The sequence below is a fragment of the Vulpes vulpes genome, chromosome 3 (assembly GCF_048418805.1).
Source record: "Vulpes vulpes isolate BD-2025 chromosome 3, VulVul3, whole genome shotgun sequence".
NCBI lineage: Eukaryota > Metazoa > Chordata > Mammalia > Carnivora > Canidae > Vulpes > Vulpes vulpes.
Genome location: NC_132782.1, coordinates 122,457,095 through 122,479,637, shown reverse-complemented (window position 1 = coordinate 122,479,637; position 22,543 = coordinate 122,457,095). Strand labels below are relative to the sequence as shown.

General features: G+C 33.1%; 1 protein-coding gene across 4 annotated transcripts in view; it reads right to left on the bottom strand.

Moving 5' to 3' along the window:
* Window positions 1-22,543, bottom strand: part of COL11A1 (collagen type XI alpha 1 chain) — a 197,086-nt gene that overhangs the window by 42,263 nt on the left and 132,280 nt on the right. For all 4 annotated transcript variants that reach the window (XM_072754482.1, XM_072754481.1, XM_072754483.1 and 1 more), the window contains 5 exons: window positions 10,822-10,929; window positions 4,544-4,651; window positions 3,381-3,434; window positions 2,294-2,347; window positions 1,657-1,764 (listed from right to left, as the gene is read on the bottom strand). In XM_072754482.1, coding sequence (XP_072610583.1) covers window positions 1,657-1,764; window positions 2,294-2,347; window positions 3,381-3,434; window positions 4,544-4,651; window positions 10,822-10,929 — 432 coding nt within the window. The remainder of the gene's footprint in view (window positions 1-1,656; window positions 1,765-2,293; window positions 2,348-3,380; window positions 3,435-4,543; window positions 4,652-10,821; window positions 10,930-22,543) is intronic.

Genomic DNA, 22,543 nt, shown 5'->3' with positions numbered 1-22,543 from the left:
ATATTAGATTATTATTATTTATGTATTATAATTGCTAATATCTATTCTGCTATGAAGACTCAATTAAAGGATGCAGATGCAATTGTGAACATGTTAATTACATTAGCATCTTTTCAGATTCCTGATTTAAAGAGGTAGCTGTGGGGAAATATAATCAATTTTGCAGTGAACTAATTTCTTGAGTCACCCTCATCAAAGAGCACATTTCTTACATTGTGGAAATGAAGGTAATTTTTCATTTAATATTTTATAAATATAAGCTACAAAGCATCTTCTTTAATCATGAAGAACTAAACTCCTAAATTACAACCTTATAGAATCAGAGTAATCAGTTAAATGAGAAAGAAGAAAATGAATGGTAACATATCCACTAGCAATCTAATTTTGAACGCCTTGTTGTTTTCAAATAAGTGTGTTTCTCACACGTGTTGATATTTTGTACTCAAGATTGCTCATTTATTTTTGTCTAATAAACATAAAGGAGGTAAAAACAAATATGAACATGAAGTTTTTGCATTTCCCAAGTCTAAGAAGAATCATTTTAGCATTAAAAGCAGAAAATTATAAAATAAAAGCATATTCATTGGATGTCTAGGAAAATAGCCATTTGTATGTACTTCTCAAATGGTTAATACCATCTGATATTGTTTCTAGAATCTACTATCGGGTGAGTGTTATGACAATAATAACTATGATAATAAAATTAATTATATTATTTAAACTATAATCTGTGTGATTATGTACATAATAAGTTATTTGATATTAAAAATCAGTATTCAGTGACTTTACTTATGAAAATAAAGGTAAAAAATTAACTTTATATAAATTCAACTTTTATTTATTTTTCTACAACTTCACAAATTGTTAAGGACAGTGAACTAGATGATTTAATTTAACCATTTCTAATTGCTAATATGGCATAACTCATATCCCTATGGTACCCAAATATCATTACAAACAAAATTTTATAATTTTCTGGAGGATCACTAGGTAGGTATAGAATAAGCATGTGAAAGAAGAGAGCCAGATGTTTTCAAAGTTTGTAGGAAGCCGTAAACATCACAATGAAGAGAATGGAAGAACAACTCAGAACAGGGGATGTCTACTATGCAAAGAGTTACCTAAGAGTCTAGTCATAAGATATATTTGAATGAAACTTTGAGTGATTTACAAATCCATATCTCTTGTCCTGGATATGCCTCACAAAATGCAAATAATTTAAAAGAAGTTATTTTAAGTGATCAATCTATTGTTAATTATTTACCTATTGTTGTTTAACATTTGCTCTTGGCAATGCTGTTGGTGATTGGGACTGGCAGTTTGCTCTTTCTCAAAATGCTTTTAATTTTTCTTAGGCATCTGAAGTATCAATTTTCCCACTTATGAAACCTGCAAGAGCATCCGTCCAAACTCTCACTTTTAATGATCAGTCTTCAAAAGGGTTGTCGTTCATTTTTAAGCAAAAGGAGAATGACAAAAGGAGGCATAACACCTAAGGTGGGGCTAACATTTAAGTAAGTCAGTTACTAAGGCTAAACATTGTATCCAGATTCCTACATAGAAGGAAGGGAGGCTACTTGGCTTGACATCCACCAGAACACCTGGTGTGAGAAGAGGGTGGACATGATAGAGTGCACGATGTGGAGAGCATCTTACCTGAAGACCTATGGGACCAGGAGGTCCTGGGAAACCTCTGGCACCCTCATCACCTTTTTGTCCAAACATGCCCTGCTGACCTCTGGGACCTGGCTCGCCATCACCTCCCTGGAACAGAGCAAGGAAAATGATCATAAACTGCAAAAATCATGATACTGATACAGGTCATAAAAATATAACCATTTCTAATTTAATCAGAGCTGGCCTATTTATAAGTAACACATAATCTTTAAATCTTAAAATTTAATTGAATCTTTTAGGATTAAACTTCCATTATCTGCTACAAATACACCATTGTTTGATTTACAGCCTTTGTTTCTGGAGTATGACTGAGTTTGATTTTCTCATGTATGCCAAGTAAAGTAAAACCTGCCTAACCAGGGGAAAACAATGTTCAGAATTTACTACAAATTAAGTACTTTCAACTGTTGTTTGTTTTTTTTTTTTTCAAATGAAGTCACAACATCTTTTGTTTATAAAGATCAGCTTGGTTAGCCATATTAGATCATTTAAATTTGATTCAACATTAAACGTACGGACTCATCATGACACAAAATCAACTGGTTATATGACAGTTCATAAATTTTATCAGGGAACCGTGAGGACATAAATTTGCTGAACAAAGAGGAATACTTACAGCAATTCCAGGGGCACCAACAGGACCCTGAAGACCTGGGGGACCAGGAGGACCCTGCCGTGAGATAAAAATCAGTAATTTTGAAACTGAAACCTGAAGAGTCTCAGCTATAATAGCACAGAAGGTTTCGTTGATCACAATCTATTATGAGTCTCTACACTTCTATGGAAAAGAAAAGAAGCCTTTTGCATTCAGTGCAGCCAACCGTTATTTGTTTTACTTCTTGAGACTCAGACTTGCATATTTGCAATCAGCTTTAAATTGGTAGTTATTGAAAGCACTCTCATTTGTAATGTTGTGGATATTTAAAAGTGGATTTTTATGCTAAGGCATTGAAGTTTCACATTTGAAATTTTTCAAAATGCCAGATTCCTTTAATGAGATATGCATGAGTCAGAAAGAGCACTTAAAAGATTTGTCTATACACTATCTTCTAAATGAATATTGGGATTGGGGGATTCTGTACAGACAGAATGTGGTAATATATACAAATCTAAATTTCCTTCATGTGAAATACATGCAAACTTAGTTTATGTATACCAGAACTCCTTATTTTGAGCAGATCTCGATAAGTCTTACATGAATAAACATTTCTTCTTAACAGCCTTTTTTTTTTTTTTACATAAATAACTGTTCAGTCACTATAAAAGACCTGAGCACTAAAGAAAAAGTTATTTTTTGTGGCAGTAACTGCCACATATTGGGAAGAGTATTTAAAGCAAAGGTTCTGAAAGCACAGTTCATAGACCATCAGGGTACCTGAGACACTGTCACCATTTGACCACCAGGTCAAAATCCTTTCATAACCACACAAGACATTATTTCTCTTTAAATTACGGGGGTATTTGAACTAATGATGCAAAAGTGATGGAGCTTTAAGGTTGGAATTATTGCGTAACTTAATATGTAATGTCAAAAAGGGGTTTAATTAGAATTGACTGAATCCCAACTGAATATCTGCCAAAGAGGTAATATAGCAGCATATCATAAGTAGGTAATGCTATGGAGAAATATCCATGGTTAATAGCAAAAAAAAAAAAAAAAAGTTGAATGAGCAATGCTCCTCAGTAAGAACTAGGAAGCTTACATTTTCTCCTTTGTCACCCTTGCTGCCCTTCTGTCCGGGTTCACCGATTTCACCCTGTGTTGAAAAGATTTAAGTTAAAGTTTATGTCTAACATGTCATGCCCGCATTGCAATTGTCATCACTATCATCCCATTATCAAATTTTACTTTAATATAATTGTATGCTAGTGTTTAATGTCACTGTTTAAACTGTAAAATCCTGGGTTTTCTGCTTCTCTCTTTCTAATGTTGACTAATAGACAACCAAAAGTCAATTGAACTTTGAGGAATATTGAAACTAGATTTTTAATTCACAAAATCAGTTTTTGTCTGAAATATCATCATTGTAAACTGATAATGGAAGTACACTGCTTCATTCAAAAATATAATTATGCATTAATAAAAAATTACTTAATTTTTTCTCCTGGTTTTCCAAATGCTAAAATGTTACACATTATCAGATTACTGGTTCACAAATCGTGTTATGTATGGCATTTCACAAGAATATTATAAGACACATTAAATTCATACACTTAACAGGGCAGCCCGGGTGACTCAGCGGTTTAGCGCTGCCTTCAGCCCAGAGCGTGATCCTGGAGATCCGGGATCGAGTCCCACATCAGGCTCCCTGCATTGAGCCTACTTCTCCCTCTGCCTGTGTTTCTGCCTCTCTCTCTGTGTGTTTTTAATAAATAAATAAAATCTTAAAAAAACATTCCTACACTTAACAGCCCTACATTCAGAATCAAGAGCTTAGAATCTTTACTTAGAATCTTGGGCAAAAGAGAAGTACAGGATTATCAGATAGGTAAGGGACCCGTTCTTAAGTCTTCCTTTGCTGTATCCAAGATACCTGAAGTATATACAAGCAATTATTTAAATTAGTTTCACATTTATTTCAGAAACTATATATTTGAAAATAAACACACAATTTTGGCATCTGCTATTTTCCCCCCTACTATTGTGTTTGTGTTCCCTTTTTTGGTTTATATCCCACATACTATTTGTGGATAGGCAATATTACTCAAACTAAATTAAAACTTTGGAGCACATGGAACATGTATGAAACTTCGAAAAAGCTATCTTAAGATATGGTATCTAATCTTAAGAAAACTTCAATCTAGGATTCTTGATTAAAAAATTAAACTTTCACAAGAGGTACTAACATGAATAGAAAATACTAACCTTGTCTCCATCTTCTCCAGGGGAGCCCGCAGGCCCAGCAGGCCCTGGGAGACCCACAGGACCTTGGACTCCATCTCTCCCTGCGGGGCCTTGGGGACCTTTTTCTCCCTGTATTGAAAATCCAGCAGACCATTACTTCACTGTAAGAAATCTATAAGGTAGCTGTTTATTATGATTTTTATGTGCAGCTGCAATAGTCATACTCTGGATTCCATATTTGATACCAAGAAACTATTTAGTGTTATTAAGGAAAAAAAATGTGCTCAAGTAGCAAATGATGGCACGAAAGATCCCCACATTCTTTCTTGACTGCAAATACCATCCTTGTTAACAATTTATAAATCTCAGGCTATGGTCCATTAAAGTAATTAATACTCAACTTAGAATCTTTCCTTCGAACACACATTTTCTTTCTTTTTTTTTTTCAAACACACATTTTCTAATCAAGAATTATATATTGACAAATCAGATGCTAAATGTTTACAAAAATTCACTGAGCTTTGATTCTTCTTTGGTGGAGTTACTGAAATAGCTGTGGACTGACTATAAAGCCAAAAAAAAAAAAAATCATAAAGTGCATTTGCTTATATACTCAATTTTAAAATAGGCTTTATGTGTCAGCTTTTTCTCTTTTTAACAAATGTGTCATGGATTTTCCTAGATTTTTATATTTTAATTCATTGTTGCTTTGACTGATTCAAAATGACAAGGCCATTAGTTTTCTTTGTTTATTTTTTGAGAGTGGCATTATTTCCCCATTTTTAAATTTACCTCTATCATGTAATTTAAGAAGATAGTGCCTTGATAATGACATTATTTTCCATTGAAAGTTCTTTCAGAGTTTAAAATAAATTATATCCTAAAAGTCAAGATTTCATCAGTTTTGCATAAGATCATATACCTGATTGCTCTCAGTGACTCTCATTTCTCTCATTATAGGGTTTGAGAAACCACAAGTCATTAGCTCCCACCTTTGTGTTACCTGCTCCCCCGCCTCCCCGCACCACGTCCTGTCCCTTCACAATGACTAAATTTTATCTGTCTTATCTCCTGAATATATTTACTTCACTTTATCTCTAAATACTGGTAGCCTTCTTTTGAATGATCCAAATAACCTTTTGCCTTTCTCACCTCTAGTCTTACCTCCAAACTATTCCCCACGCTGTAACCAGAGAAACAATCAGATCATCTTACCAACATTCTTCAGTCAATTTACTTGTCTACTATTCCTAACATAAAGACCAAGCAGTTAGTGTGGCCTACAATTGTTGGCCTCCTCCTACATGCCCAACAGCATCTAGCCTGCCTTGCACTGGCTCTCTACATTCCAATCCCTCTAGACCTTTCTTTCAGTTAAAGTTGTTTCCATACCCTTCTTGTTACCTGGCCTGAATATGCCTAGGAGGACCCTTCACCAGATAATTCCTCTTCATCTTTTACATTCCACCACTGGCATCCTGTCTTAAGGAAAAGACCTGACTCCAGCTCAGTTCCCTCTGTTACAAGCTGACATTTCTTTCCTATTACTAACCAGGGTTTGTAATTATACACGTACTTAGGGATTCTTTGCTTATTATCTAATGACCCCATCAGACAATAAATCTTAGGAGGGCAGAAACTATGTGTGTTTTTACATTCCACTGCATCCCTTTGGCCTGTGGCCCAGAATAGCCAGTTAGGGAATATTTGTTGAGTTAATTACTTAATGACAACAAAAAGAAGAAAATATCTATAAAGCAAAGTTAACTTGTAAACTCTAATTTATTAATTTCCTAGATTCCATATGCTCTTTCTTCCAAAACCATGTCTCAATTATCATTTAAGACATACCTCTGATGTCAGCTTGTGGATCTTTCATTTCCTTTAAGTCAAATATCTCAAACCTATTTATACTTGTAAAATGTGCTGTGTTATTCAGAGTGAACCTTATGGTTTTAAACACATCAGCTTATTCAGATACTTCTTAAATTTCCTTTAGAGCCTAACATCCAAAAATTGATTCTTTTATACAAGAGCATCCATAAACAAGACAGATTAATTCTTATCTGCCTTCATTATAGTACACATGATCTCCAGCCAAGAATCACCTGCCATTTATTTCTTCTGATTCTAGTCTGTGTGGAGTCAGGAAAAAAAATCTTTCAACTGCTCTATACCACACTAAATCTAGATTCTTCATTTACAACTGCAAGATGACAAACTCTTCCTCCATTATGTATGCATCTCCCCGCCTGCAATCTATAGGACTATCAGAAACATCATCCATCTTTCCTTAAGCAGTCTTTATTTCATCCCTTCTATCTCTTCACCAATGTCAATAGCTGAATCTCAGCTTACAATTTTGATAGAAGCAGCTACTCATCCCATGTCCTATGTTTGACTTGGCATAATCTTGTATTTAGCTTGGATCCCTATCCTCAACTTGTATCATAATTCAGAAGCCAAACTTATTGGCTTATTCAAAAAGCCAAACTATGCCTTTATTTACTGGCTATAATCCATCCTTTTTTATGACAACTCTGATCCACACCCATGATGGTGATGATGGTTCACTGAAGACTTATTATCACAATTCTACAAAGTAATTCAGAACTACAGGTTCATCTAATCCTCACAAAATATTGTGGTTACTTTCTTTTCAGAGGCTTTGGGATATTAAATAGCTTAGCCAAAATCTTGAACTAAACAAACAGTAGACCTGAATTCCCAGCCCAATTCTGATTGGCTGAAGCTGGAAGCCCTAGTCTACTCTGACACCCTTGACTTCCTCACTCTTCACTGATACTTTCCTTATTATTGGTGAAGTGAATAAATATATGTGCATTATCTAATAAGAAGCAATGATTCAATTCTGCTTGTACTTCTACCTACTGCTCCACTGTTTTTTAGTCACATGGCCTACTGGGTTGCTCGCCATGTACCTAGCCAACTCCTTTATCATCTGCCTTCTTTTGAACCCCACTGTAATTACCCAGAGATCATAAATGCCCAACAGGCCAAGACTTCATCTCTCCTTTTGCTTTTATTTGGTTTTCCATATTCTTGATCTTTTACAACATTCAACATAGGAGACTCTTACTATTGGGCCTACATGATGGTATGCCTTGGATATATTTTCTATCCCTCATGGGCTCTTTTTTTAAAGAGCTTTTATTTAAATTACAGTTATTTAACATACAGTATTAATATTAGTTTCAGGCATACAATATTGTGATTCAACACTTTCATACATCACCCAGTGCTCATCGTGACAACTGCCCTCCTTAATCCTCATCATCAGTTTAACCCATCCTTCCCTGCAACCTCCTCTCTGGTAACAAGCAGTTTGTCCTCTAGAGTTAAGAATCTGTTTCTTGGTCATGGGCTCTTTTACTCTTTCTCTTACTTGATTCTTTCAAAACTCTCACCATTATGATTCTCCCTAAAGGAGTGTCAGACCATTATTCCTTAATCCATTTACGGCTACTACTTTGTCTTTATTGTGTTTTGGATCTAGCATTTTCTCTCCATTTCTACAACTGCCTCCCAAATATATACGTTACCAACATAGCTTCTTATATGTACTTTTTGAAACCAGTACCTCCTTAACCAAACAGTTTTCTTAAAGAATCATTTCTCCCATCAAAGTATTTCTATTAGGTGAATGGATAAAGACGATGTGATGTGAATGCATACACACACACACACACACACACACACTCACACATAATAGAATATTACTTAGCCATAAAAAAAAGAATAAAATCTTGCCATTTGCAATGACATGGTGGAGCTAGTGTGTATTATGCTAAGTGAAATAAGTCAGTCAGAGAAAGACAAATGCAATATTATTTCACTCATAGGTGGAATTTAAGAAACAAGACAGATGAACACAAGGGGAAAAATGATGGCGGCAAACTGGAAACAGACTCTTAACTATAGAAAACAAACTGAGGGGAGGTAGAAGTAAGGATAGGATGGGTTAAATAGGTGATGGGGATTAAGGTGGGCACTTGTGATGAGCACTGGGTGTTCTATGTAAATGATGAATCACTAAATTCTACACCTAAAACTAATATACTGTATGTTAAGTAACTGGAATTTAAATAAAAACTTGGAAAAATATTTTTATCAGGTCAGGGAGAATAGATTTCAGCTTCTGGAAAAGAGAGTATTCGACGTGCTTCCAAACCCCCCATGCTCAGAGTTTCTAGTCTGATTGATTAATTTGGGGATAGAGATTAGGCCACAGTTGTTGCCCCAAGTAAGTCATGTGGATATTCCTGGCTATTGTTTTCCATTTTCTTCCTTCCAAGGAGGCAGACTGGTGGTTAAGTCAGCCAAGGACTTGCCTTCCACAGACCCCCATCTTATCTTTTTCTTTATGCAAACCCCCATCTTATCTTTTTCTTAATGCAAACCTTAGCTTACTAATAATCACGTAACATTTTTCTAACACAAGTTGCTCAAAGGAGTTAAGATCCCAAATTTATATTGGGATTTAGGAAGAAGTAAAAGACTGTACTTACATCTTAGCCAAAATTTTATCAGGTTTTGCTAAGTTTCTGCATGGAGGTCAATGGGTACTTTCACCTTTTATCATCTTTTAATGCTACTATTCCTAGACACCTTCTTCAAAAATACTAATACAGTGCCCAGTACTTAGTTGCTGTCAATAACTATTTGTTGAACTAAAGAAAAACAGAATGACATCTTCGAATTTTTGCTCGTGGTAGGTAAATTTGAGAGAGGACAAATGGGAAGAGCATCTTTTTCCCCTTCTTAATCAGGGCATTATCAGTCACCAATGAGACCCAAGTCCAAATCTTAGCCCTTACAAGGAAGGCCTTCTGTCAAAAGTATCTCCTCTATTTCACAAAATTAACTTCTTATTATCATTTTCACTACTTTTCCATATTCTTCACTTGGCTTCAATAGTTTCCTTTTTTTCTTCATAAAACCACTTTATTTATTTAACCACTTTAAAACCCAGCATTTCAGTATATTATCTTCACAGAATCATAACTTCTCTAACTAGTATATTCTCAATTTGTGTAAGAAGAAATGTATATTCTTTTATTCTGTATGTATTCTTCACTGTGCTATGCCAAGATATGCGTACCCTGGATTTTTTAGTGAACTTATATGAGAAGGCCTAAATCTGTCTTTTCTATCCCCCCTTCATGCACTGTATACTATAAAAGTTGGTGAGAAGTTAGAGTTTGTAAAAGGGAGATAAAGAATAGTTTTCTCATAGTTGTTAACATTTCAGAAAATAATGTCTACATTTTCTACATATTTACTAAGCTGGAATATATTGCTTTAAAAGTTTTCTAATTAATATTGCTTTTTTTTGGTCACCAAAATATCTATGTACAAGTGGTATGGCTCTATTCTAATATTTTAGATACTTCTGAAAGGTAATATTACACAGAGCATTTTAATTTGGATATAATGGAATAATATCACAAACAGTAATGAGAGAAAATGCATGGACAATGAAAGCAATTCGCTAAAACTAAAGTCTTAGTGATAAAGACAGTATTTTATAAATTATAGGTTTAAACTAGATTATACATTTTAAGACTTAAATATAATAAAAAGTATTGAACTCTTATTTTTATGTATTATGGTCAACCATATACCATTTATTGAATGAGTTTGTATTTTATTCTTGGAAGATAAGAATTTTTTAAAAAAAAATTAATATGATTAAATCAAAACAAAAAATCTGAGAAGAAATTTTGACAAACATATGCCTAATGAATAGAATACAGCCTACAAACATTTAAAAATAAAAAAATTAAATCCAGTAAATATAAAATAAAATAATTGGTTGGATGTTTTCTATCTCATTCACTGCAGATCAAAACTCAAATTACATGAGAAGGGCAGCCACTTTCTATAGGTTTCATTTACAGACTTTGAAAATACTGGATATGAAGTTGTAATACAAGAGGAGTAAAAAGTGCACACTTTTCTAATATAAAGCTGCAAAGTGTAGTTTTAATCAAAACTCCAATTTTATTTTTTAAAAGGAGCAAAATCAGAAGCTTTTTACATTAATAATATCCAACTCCCTCACAGGTCTTAGAGTTTCATAAAGTGTGGGAAAATGTCATCTTATTTAATTGAATTTGAAATTTTCTCTATTATAAATATAAAAAGAAGTGTGTTTATATGCCAGGCACATATGCAGAGAGAAGGCAGTGGAGTATGAAGAGCTAATATCCTTGAATAAAAAGTAATAACTTGTGCAGAATGGCAGTATAATATATTTTCTCCTTGAAATTACTTACAGGAGCACCTTTCTCTCCAGCTGGACCAGGAGGACCCTGGGGTCCTGGACGCCCTGGCAAACCAATTGGGCCAGCTGTACCTGCTGATCCACGTTCTCCTGGTGAACCCTGGTACGTGGGGAAGAAAGTATTCTGTTATTAGTAATGGGAAAAAGTCATACTGGCTTAAGAATCATTTAGTTAATAGTGGAATCTTAAAGTACAGTGAATAGTGTAAAAGTCACTTTTAGACAATTGGGAGTTCTCTAATAGGAAGAGTTGTACTCATTATTTGAGTGATTAATTTCAAGCCCCAATATTAACCACAGATATTGAGTTAGAAAATATTGATAAGATGAAAAATTTTAATTTGTGTATCTTTAATACTTTACAGATATCATGCTTTTTGAAGTGTTCACAACTGTTCATAATGCTTTCTAAAACATAAATCCAGTAAATCAGTTATATGATTTTCTCCCTGTATTATTATGGATTGGCAGAAAATTTTTCTAGACTAGTGTTTCTCAAAGTGATTTCTGGGCTTCACCTCAAACTTGCTGAATCACAATTTCAAAGTCCTAAAAAATGAGTTCAGATATTGCCACTGCATTAGGTTACAAGTATAACCTGTTAAAAGTATAACTTTTTTTAGATAATAACGTTTGATAATCACCATCCCAGAACTTGGACTTTTTCCCAGAAAATAAGTCCTTAAATTTATCTTAGAGTCTGACAGGGATCATCGGATTTTATTATGAACACTGGCAATATAATTCATATAATTAGGTATGTCCAATTGAGTTTCAAAGAAGACACCATATATTTTCAACTAATTTGCTTTTAAAATACTAAATATGTAAAACTTAAAAAAATAACAGTGTGGATTCTACCTTCATATTAATTACATCTATCAACAATTTAAGAAGAATTATTTAAAGGAAGAAGAAAATAAATGCAAACCCATTTACTAAGTCATGTAAAGCTCAAATGTTACTTATTTACTATTTCCAATTTTATTTTAAAAACAACAAGAATGTTGCCTTTCAATTAGATTTCTAGATGGGTGGTTAAGTTACGATTTATCATTTTCTTTCACGATTGAACTAAGTGTGAAATATTAGGAAACATGATTTTTCATAGTTCTCCTAAAAAAATAAGATGTTTAGATAATATCACCCTTTAAAAATTCATAGAAGAAATGACTTATAAAATCTGTAAAATACAATACTTTAGCACTTATTTTCTCATATTTACTTCCCATATATTTGAAAATCTTTTTATTATACAAATATGAGTTAGTGACTTTGTTCTAATTTATATTTTATGAGGTAGATAACCAATTACATATAAACACAAGAACAGTGATAAAAATGAAAATACTTTGTATTGACACAGTTCTTGACAATTTATAAATCCACTTCACATTCATTTTGTCACTTTATTCTCACAAACATTCCATAGCATTGATAGTGTAGTTGTAGCCTGTCAGTGGTAAAGGTGAGAAACTGTAGCTAGTCAACAGAAACCCTGACCTTGGGCTCCTCTCTGTGCTTTTGCCACAAAGCCACCCATTGCTTCTCTCTAATGGAGACATCAATGATTCCCAAGGGATATTTAATTATCAATTATTTGAATTCAATGTTTTTGAAATATTAGTTGATTACAGAAAATTATAAAAATTTTTACTATTTAATTTCCTGATATTATTTTTCTGGCTAAATTCACAAGGTATATAGAATAATTTTTATTTAGCCAGGCATCTGAATGTTAACATAATTAAATGAATTAAGGGAGTATAGATTTGAGATTATTGGTAATAATTTAAGAGTGAAACTAGAAAAAGTGATTTTATATATTTTTGTTTTATTACAACTGTTTTTTTTTTTTATTTTAGGGTATCTTAAACTTAGGAGATAGAAATAATTTGGAGAAACTTTACCAAAAACATGGTTAAAGAAATCATGAAACAACTTGATATAAACAAAAAGTGGTATTTTTGCTCTATAAGTATATATTTAAAAACAAACCCAAGAAATGTTCCTCATATTGCATGATAGTTAACCAAGAATTTTTTGAAAATTAAATTTTACCAATTACATATTTCAAACACTAAATAAGAAACAATAACAAAGGAAAATTGCAGTTAGTATTTTTTTTTAGATAATAAACACCTAGCCCTCTGTCAAAACGTTTTTTGAAATTTAACAAAAATTTTTTATGCAAAAAAAATCAACCACAAGTGGTGTTATTGTTAAGAAGGTAAAAGACTTTGAATGAGTTATTTCAGAAGCCAATGCAGAAGAGAAAAATAAGAGTAGAGTCCTCTAAGTGTTTTGCATTCAGGACCACTGCCCTAAATGTGAAAGGAAGGTAAAGACTTGTCCCTATTTATAAGAGCAAAAGAGGTGAGAAAGGAAGCCTGGAGGGTGAGGGTGAGCACAAGGAGGAGGGAGAGAAAGGCAGTGAAAAAAGAAGGACAAGACAGAGAGAGACAGGAAGAAGGAGGAAGACAAGAGGATTAAGAACAAGAACTCTGAGACAAATGCAAAGGTGTTTCTTGAATCACAAAGAGATAAAGAAAAAGTTCAGTAAATCAAATACTCTCTTTTTATGTAATATAAAAATATCAAATGAAGACAGCATACAACGTGACATCCTTAAAGATAAATCTCTACTTCTCCGAAAAACCAGTGCATACAACATCACTGCATTACATTTCTGTTTTACCATTTCACTTGTAAAAATCTAAGAAAAGGATTACTACCCATTAGCGTTATCAAATCTAAAGCATCCAATTTAAGTGCTGAGATATTTTACTTGTAATTGACTATACAAAATGAGATGCAATTTTGACTTTAGGCCATGAAGTCTCTCTTTATTTCTGTTTTACATTTAAACACCAACTGTTGGAAGACTACCCGAGGAAGACAACACGTAGACTGTGTTGAAGGAAACAGCTATGAAACTAGGATGATAAAAGGGGAGACTCACTAGAAGCAGAAACATATATTAAAAAAACGTATTATTTTCCAATTATCAAGCCTATTAAACAAATAAATTGTGCTTAGTACTCTGCGTATGCAATATAATTTAATACCAATACAGTTTGCTTATTTTTCTGGTAAAGGCCATAAGAGCTTGATGTGCCATGATTCACACAATGATTCTAGGTTCTGAGGATTTCATGAATAAATGGTGAAAAAAAAAAAGAATCCCCAATTGTTTGTACCACTATAATTCATACATATTGTGCTAAATTTTAATAAGAGAAACATAGCCATATAACACCATTTCTACCTGAATGAGCTTATATTCATTGAACATTCTGTAAAATGAGAAAACTTCAAAGAATTTGTGGCAATACTTATGTCCTTTGTCCAAATAGCCACTCTCTGTCATTGACATAGTTTGTCATTGACATAACTTTGTTAAACAGAGTTTAAGCAATTCATTAAAATCTTTACTTTTTGTCACTGTGCTTACAAGTTTATTTTTAATTTTCAATAACAAGGAATTGTTTTTAGTTTTGAGAACAATTTAACACATGTGTGGGACTTTTTTCATTATGTTCCACCTTTGGTTTTAGAAGCTAACTCTTCTTCCTTGTGTACAGAACTCAGTTTGGTTTAATGCTTCTTTTTGAAAATATATTTATCCTTGATCACCCCTCCACCAAATACTCATATACACACACTCAGAAATTTTTTACTTTATATTTTAGTATTGCAAATTATTTTCTCCTAATGCATCATATCTCTCATTGTCCCTCTAATACAATACGCCTGCTGTTACCTCTGGGTGGTTGGTCACACTTACGTACATTCTATCTTGGAAAATCTTTAGTCTTCTCCTGTACTATTAAAATTTTAGCCATTCTTTAGGCCCAGGATAACAACCATCTTTTCTAAAAGTTGTATTATTCTGAGAATTTAAACATGAGCCATCTTTCTAAATATTCCTTACACAACTTACCATAGTATGCTAGGTTTTCTACCATTATTTTCTGAAGGAATTAATGTAGCATTTGACATACTAAATTTCGTCCTGCAAAGATCTCCACGATTTCTTTACTAATACTTCCAAAGCATAAAATATTTACTATATGCATCAAATAATTACAAATAACAGTAATAAATATAAGAACATGATAATAGAATTAGACCTATACACTGGTCTTTCTACAAAATATATGGACATGATAGATATGTTAAAAAATTTATGATCTAAATGTATTTATGTGTAGCCAACAGAAATTTCCAAAATTTTCAGGAGAAAGAGCATCGATTGAATACATACTTTCCTTAGAAAATGTGTTATAAAAATTAAGAGAAATATATATTTCCTTAGCTGAATATATCATGCCTGAGAAGTTATATGAAAATAAGTAATGGCCTTTACTTAAAAAAAAGATGCTTATTAATTTTCTAGTATTAATTTTCTAGATGCTATTAATTTCTAGTAAAGTATGTTTAATTTTTAAAAGTAATCAAATAAAATGTTCATGTATATCAGGTAGAGAAAGAGAGCTGATTTGAATCAGTGACAATGTGTACAGTTTGCAAATACTATATGCTATTTTTTATGGCAAAGCTTAACTATTTTAATTACTCCCTTGGAGCATTCATAAGATTAAATTTCAGATTGCCATCTTGCTTGTGGAACCTGCATTAAAATTAACAATAAAAACATATTACTTTCCTGCAGTTAAAATATTGCTCATGATCTTGTCACAGCTCATTAACTTTGAAACAGTGGATGAAAACAATAAGAGACTTTTTGGATGTATATTTGTGACTTAAGCATAACTGTGATTTCTTTGTCCATTAGTTATTTCAAACATTCTGTAAGTCTAGATATTTTTAATAACAGCATGCTCTGCAATGATTTTTTTATACTTATACAAATGAAAAGTGAAAATCTCTGATGATATCTACCTATTAAGCAAATGATCTTACAAACATGAAAATCTTTTAAAAATATTCCCAGGCCAACTTTTCAAAGAATAAGCCTTATGAATCCTTTGGTCCCAACTGAACCACTGGAGAAATCTCATTAAAAAAATTAAACCCCATATTAAAAAGAGAACCCATTTTCACATTCTACAAAAATATAGTTAGAATCTACTTTCTCTTGACACTAACTGGGAATACAAAATGCATTATCATAGGTAGCAGCCCTTGAGAGACTCATGTTATAAATGCATTTTTTCCCACAAAGAGTAGACATTTATCATGATACAAATTATTGCATAGCTCTGTAACTGGCTATAGTAAAGAGCAGAGGGTTTTATAATTGTCAGTAAAGATTTACATCTAAAACAAATACGCTTGGGTTTAAACACAGATTAAATGGATAATGATCAGCTCCACCAAGGTACGATTCTTATTTATTTATTTTTCACTGGCCTCCAGAACTTTGGGTAGTTACTTGGACATAGCAGACCCTAAGTAAATAAATGTCTGTTGTATGTGTGATCTTTCCTTTTCCAGGACTGGAGCCACTAACATTCCCATCTTGAGCAAAATGACTAACCACTCGATGGCTCACATTTCTCACCAATAAGGTGGGGACAGAAATAGTTTGTCACCAGGTTTTTGTGATATTTAATGTCGTGATACTGCTAAAGTTCTTTGAGCAATGTCTGTCTTAAATTATGAATGTAAGAAATCTCAGAGAACTGTACTTGAACATTCCTATGTTTCAAAAATAGATATGCAATTTCAAATGAATATAGAGGTAAAATTTTATAGAAGAGAAAACTAAGATCCAGAAGTTTTATGTGGTATATTAAGGATATACTGTTAAAAGAAGGATGGAGATATTTCCACACTGTTTGTACTTAGTAGCATAAACAGCAATTTTTATGAACTAGAGCTATTCAAGTAGAAGGAGGAAAAAAAATCTGCCCTTTCTTTTAGGGTCAACTGGACCTTCCCAGCAAAACAAATTTGAGGAAATTCCCACTCCCCAGATTACATGTATTTTAGATCATAAAAGCCAAAAATTCAGATAAAATATCAAGCATTACCAGAATTTAAAGTATAAATACTGAATGATTAAGTCAAAGTTCTATAGTAATATTCAATCTTTGGTCATTGATCTCTACCATCCCAATACTCTGCTCATACCTGGTTGGATGTCATAATAGATTACCTGGACTCCAACAGGCAAAACGTGCTCTATCTTAAAGAGTATAGTATACGATGAATTAGTCAGTAGATATAACCCTACTTAGAATTTATCTATTCCATGGATTGAGAGCTAGGTAAAAGTCAATGAAAAGAAGCTTCTCTGAAATAGAACATAAAAACAAAATTAGAAAAAAATAGGAATTATAATAGAAAAAACATATAAAATCCTAAGAAAAACTATGACCAAAATAAATAATTAGCACATAAAGAGAAAGAGAGATTCAGAATGATCAGAACATAGTCACGAAATAGAGAAGTCATAGGAAAGGGGTAATGTATGTATGGCACAATTTTGAAATCTTGGACATTTAACTTTTAGAAGCTATATGTTTGATCCCCCTCATACTTTCTCCTTATTAACTCCTACCACTTTCAGGGGGAAAAAAATGTAGTTGTAAGAATATAAGATTCTTTCTGAATGCACCATTCTATTTTAATCTCGTTATTTTTAGAGAAAGAACTATTGGCAAAAAGGTGGTTCCATAAGAAAAAAATATACAGAGGAGAGATTATTTAGAGAATATATTTTCCTTGATTTTGTTTTATGAAAATGTAGGTAGTAGGTACAATCTGAGAATTTGGTTACATAATATTTTTATGTATATTGTGTGTTTACATAAATATAAAACGTTTACTAAATTTTACGTTCAACATGTGAGAAAAATGCTTCACTGCCTTCCTTTCTTCTTTTTAGTCCTTTGTTGCTATCTGCTTTGTGTGTGTGCATCGAGACTTCCACTTAGTGGGTAAACCCCCTGAGATCAGAAAACATGCCTGTGCTTTGATTGGCATCTATTACCAGCTCTTGTATACAACATCTTGCACATAGAGAGCACTTGGTTTCTGCCAAACTTCAAAAGCCCAAAGTCACAGCACCCTGTTAGGGTCATTTTGTTTGTCTTCAGTGGGAGCACTAAAATCCATTTCTTAATAAACAATCACTTCAAGTAGCACAATCTTTAGAAGACTTGCTTTTCATAAATAGCACTGATTTTTATTTACAGGTATAATTAGAACATTAAAAAAAATCATTGTTCCCATCTTGTCTGCTTTGTGCTATATTTTAATAGATTACTTATTATTTATTATGTTATTTTATCTATTTTATATCTGTCTTCTTCAGTATACCATAAGCTCTTTGCAAAAAATATCTATTTAATGAATCGATTTAACTTTAGCTTAATAGATTGGTATATTCAGATATTTATTTAATTATAGTTTTTCTGTCAGAAAAGATTTTAGCAGCTTGCAGGGAAGACATAAAATATAAGATCATATAAATAAAAAAACAGACAAGAAAAAGAGGAAAGGGAAGAAAAACAGATATGCAAGTTAAATTTTCATTGGCAAAAGATAGAACTGATAATATTAGTAATCTAAAAATGCAAACAGGGATCCCTGGGTGGCGCAGCGGTTTGGCGCCTGCCTTTGGCCCAGGGCGTGATCCTGGAGACCCGGGATCGAATCCCACATCGGGATCCCGGTGCATGGAGCCTGCTTCTCCCTCCGCCTGTGTCTCTGCCTCTCTCTCTCTCTCTGTGACTATCATAAATAAAAAAAATAAAAAAATAAAAATGCAAACAATAGACCAAGATTTTTCCCAACTTCATGGGTTGTGAAATCAATTTAATGGGTCCTGTCCAGCACATTTAAAAAATAATTATAATAAAAAAATAATAATTATTATAATAAAACATAATAGATGACATTAAAGTATATCACACATATTTTTTTTTATAGAATTGAACTCAGAAAGTTACAAAAACAGTCATAAAGCAAAACGGAGTTATCTTTTTTATTGGATCTCAATTTTAACTCCATGATTTCTGTAAGTCAAAGCCAAAAGAGAAATTCGTTTCACAATTCCTAACAGTTAAAAGGAAAAAAAGAAAAAAAAAAAGCTAGCTAACTGCTCAATAAATTACAAAGAGTTTTAAAGCTATGATTAAAAAAAAGATTTAAGGATATTCATAAAGGGCCCTGCATCAAGCAATCTCCCATATCCTCAAACAGATCCTTTTGGTTGATATAAGGCTTCACAATATAGTTTCTCCAAACACAAGCCAATGACATCCCAGCTGGACCTAGCAGAGTTTCAGTAAATTCACTTCAGTAGGATGTCATAGCAATGCGACAATGCTAGTTCAGAGTATATTTCTGACTGAATGGATTATGAATAAAGAGAATGGATGTCAAAAATATTTATAAATAAACAAATGGGCACAAAGATGGATGGATGACTATGAAATATTATATTTCACTTTATATGGATAAGCATATATAAAAATAGTGTATAAGGTACATAGTTGTGACATGTACAAACTTTAAAAATCTCACTGTGAGGAAGAACTGTTAATCGATTAAAGCTCTACTTAGGGCTTTTAGTTTTAGTTCATCAATATCGTATGCAATGAGGGAATTTATTTTTCTAGTAATCCAGAAATACACAGCACACCTAGGCTCCTTGAAAATTGTATTCTAGGATTAAGAAGCTAAAGATTCAATAGTGTTCTGAGAAACATCTATAGTCATTAAAGATTCAGCCGGTACATCTGTTTAAACAGTTTGAACTTTCATTCATTTAAATTAAGCTATGGTTATAAAGACCTCATATAGGAATACTAAAGCCAGTTAGCTGTGATACTAACTCCTATAATTCTCTTCCTTTTGATGAAATTGTTCACACGGTAGAGAATGATCAAGAGGACTTGGGAAAATGCAATTGAGAGAGAGGAGGGTAAAGAGGTGAAGAAGTAGAGAAAAGGAAAGGAATGGAGACAGAAGGAAAAGAACACTTATTTTAGCAAATGTTGCAGAGTGAGAGGCATACACATCTGGGAATGAGTCTGTATAATGTGTTATCATGACGTTTCATCTCCTTTTAAGGGACTATGAATTCGGGTAAGTTGTTGACCTTCTCTAAGCCCCAGATCTTTTGCCTTTAAAAATGGAATAATATCTACTGGATCAAGCAACAAGAATCCAATCAAATAAAGATTATAAAGTTCTAGCATTAAGAGTTGAAAGAATCAACACTTTTAACATTAATTCATTTCCCTTCCCTATTTATTTTACCCTTCACATTCTTTATTCACATTCTTTCTGCAGAGAATTCAACACTTTAATATTTTTTCTTTAATATGAATAGCCAAAATCTCCATTCTTCTCTCTTCTTAGGGATTTCAGTCCTTCACTTACCATGACTTAGTCAATATCTCAAAGGCAAAGTTAGTATGAGATGGATATAAACTCAGATTCATCTACTATAGAATCAAGAAGTTTTACAGGATATTTTTATACCTTTATCCCTCATGACTTAGAATTTCATTGTCTCTCACCAAATGACCAAATATTTTCCTCTGATATTTTGACATTACTCTTTGATCAACATTGCAAAATAGAATTTGTGATCTTTTTGGCCAAAGTCACCACTCCTGAATCCTTGTGTTTACCATCAATTGGAAGGTAACACCATGCAAAGTCTTGAACCTCAAGAGGTAAGAATTAACATGAACAAATTTTCTGGGTAGGTTATGGTTTATGTCTAGAAAATCAACAGTTTTTTTCTTTTAATCTTTTCATTCGGAATAAAAACTTTTCCAATCAAATTTCAAGCGCACCTAATTGCTTTAGATGGAGCAAAGCAAGGCTTGTTTAAAACTTGTTATTGGAGGTACCTGGGTGGCTCAGTAGATTAAGCATCTGACTCTTGATTTCGGCTCATGTCATGATCTCTGGGTCACGAGATTAAGCCCCAGGTGGGGCTCCACACTGAATGTGGAGCCTGCTTAAAATTATCTCTCCCTCACCCTTTGCCCCCCCCCAAATAAAATGATAAAAATACTTGTTATGAAGTATAAGTCATCATCATGAACCTTTTTACTATATTTTATAGCAATTATAACAATAGCACAGTAAACTAATAAATATGAATGATGTCTTTAGTTGTTCCTCTTGCATCAGCTTTGAGGAAGAATCTCAATTGGTTGATGCATACAGAATTGGATATGTGAATCTATTATAAGAAAGGGTGTTAATCCAAAATAAATGAACTCATGGTGAGCATCTGTGAAGCATTTCTATTAGCAAAGTCGAAAAACCTTTTAAAATTTCTTGTGACTGCTGAGAGGTTTTGGGTTTCCATGTGAGAGTGTTTTGTCTTTGTTGTTATAGATCCTGACCAGGTAAAATTGCTCCAGGCATGGAAGGTATCACTAAACTGTCATTCTCACAAGGACACAAGCTTGAGGTCATCGCTCAGCTTTCATCTTTCCTCACTGGCCACATCCAATCTTAGTAATAAATCCTCCTATCCTGCCTGCCCAGTGTTTGTTACATCTGCACTGTCCTTCGACTTCCCACTGGCCTCATCACTGGTTCACTCATATTATGACTTTGATCACTGAGCTCTTATGCTCATCAAGTCTCTCCCATTTCTGTCACATATTACATACTAATAATATTTTCCCTAAAATTAAATTTTTTACTCCACCTGCTCCAAAAACGTCAAATCCTTAAATTACTTCAATTCACCATTTTAAGAACTTCAATAATCCATGCCATCTTATATATCTGCTTTAGCTTTAAATTATGTAAATAGATAGCAGTGTGCCTGGATCCTCGTGAGACTTCATCAAATTTTAGTCCTCCCAATGTACTCCACTTTGGTAAGATCAGATTTTCCCTAACACCTTATTTTTTTTTCTTGCTCTTAAATGATGTTGCAATCTTTTGCCCTCTGCGAAGCTACCTCCTGAAAAATCTTTTTTTGCTGCTTTCTCATCTCTTCCTCCACCCTTACAGAATTAACTTTTTTTTGTATGTCATTAGGCATTTAATCATGGACTATATTACACTGCTGTTTAGTGTTTTCTGGTTTTTGTTTTTTTTTTTTTTTAGATTTTATTTACTTATTCATGAGAGACACAGAGAGAAATAGACAGAAAGAGAGGCAGACACAGGAGAAGCAGGCTCCATGCAGGGACCCGGATGCTGGACTTGATCCTGGGACTCTGGGGTCACGCCCTCAGCCGAAGGCAGACACTCAACCGCTGAGCCATCCAGGCATCCCGATGTGTTTTTTTTTAGAAATGGTTTACCTTTAAGTCACTCTAAGGGATATAGTCCATGGAACCTAATAGTATATAGGGAGATAAGTAGTAATTGCCAAATAAATGGTGTTGAAGCCAACTAAATAAATATTCGATTTTTATATCACATTTAATAGGTGATTCTACATATGACAATTGCTGATTACCATTCTGTTAAAGTATACCTCCTGTATACACTATTCACTCTATAAATACACAAATTGTAACTATCCCAAACACCTGGGATAGCCTTATTTGGCCCCTAAAAAATAACTTTAAACAATTTAATCCTTGTAGTCATGATTCAGGTTTCACACATATGATAACTTGATCTAAAATATAAACATACATATTCCTAAAATAAAATCACTTAAGATCATGGAAGATTCTATGCTCAAATAAACTTCTGTCATATTCAACTGTTGTTTCTGCTAGTGCTACCAGCACTAACTAATGAGGATA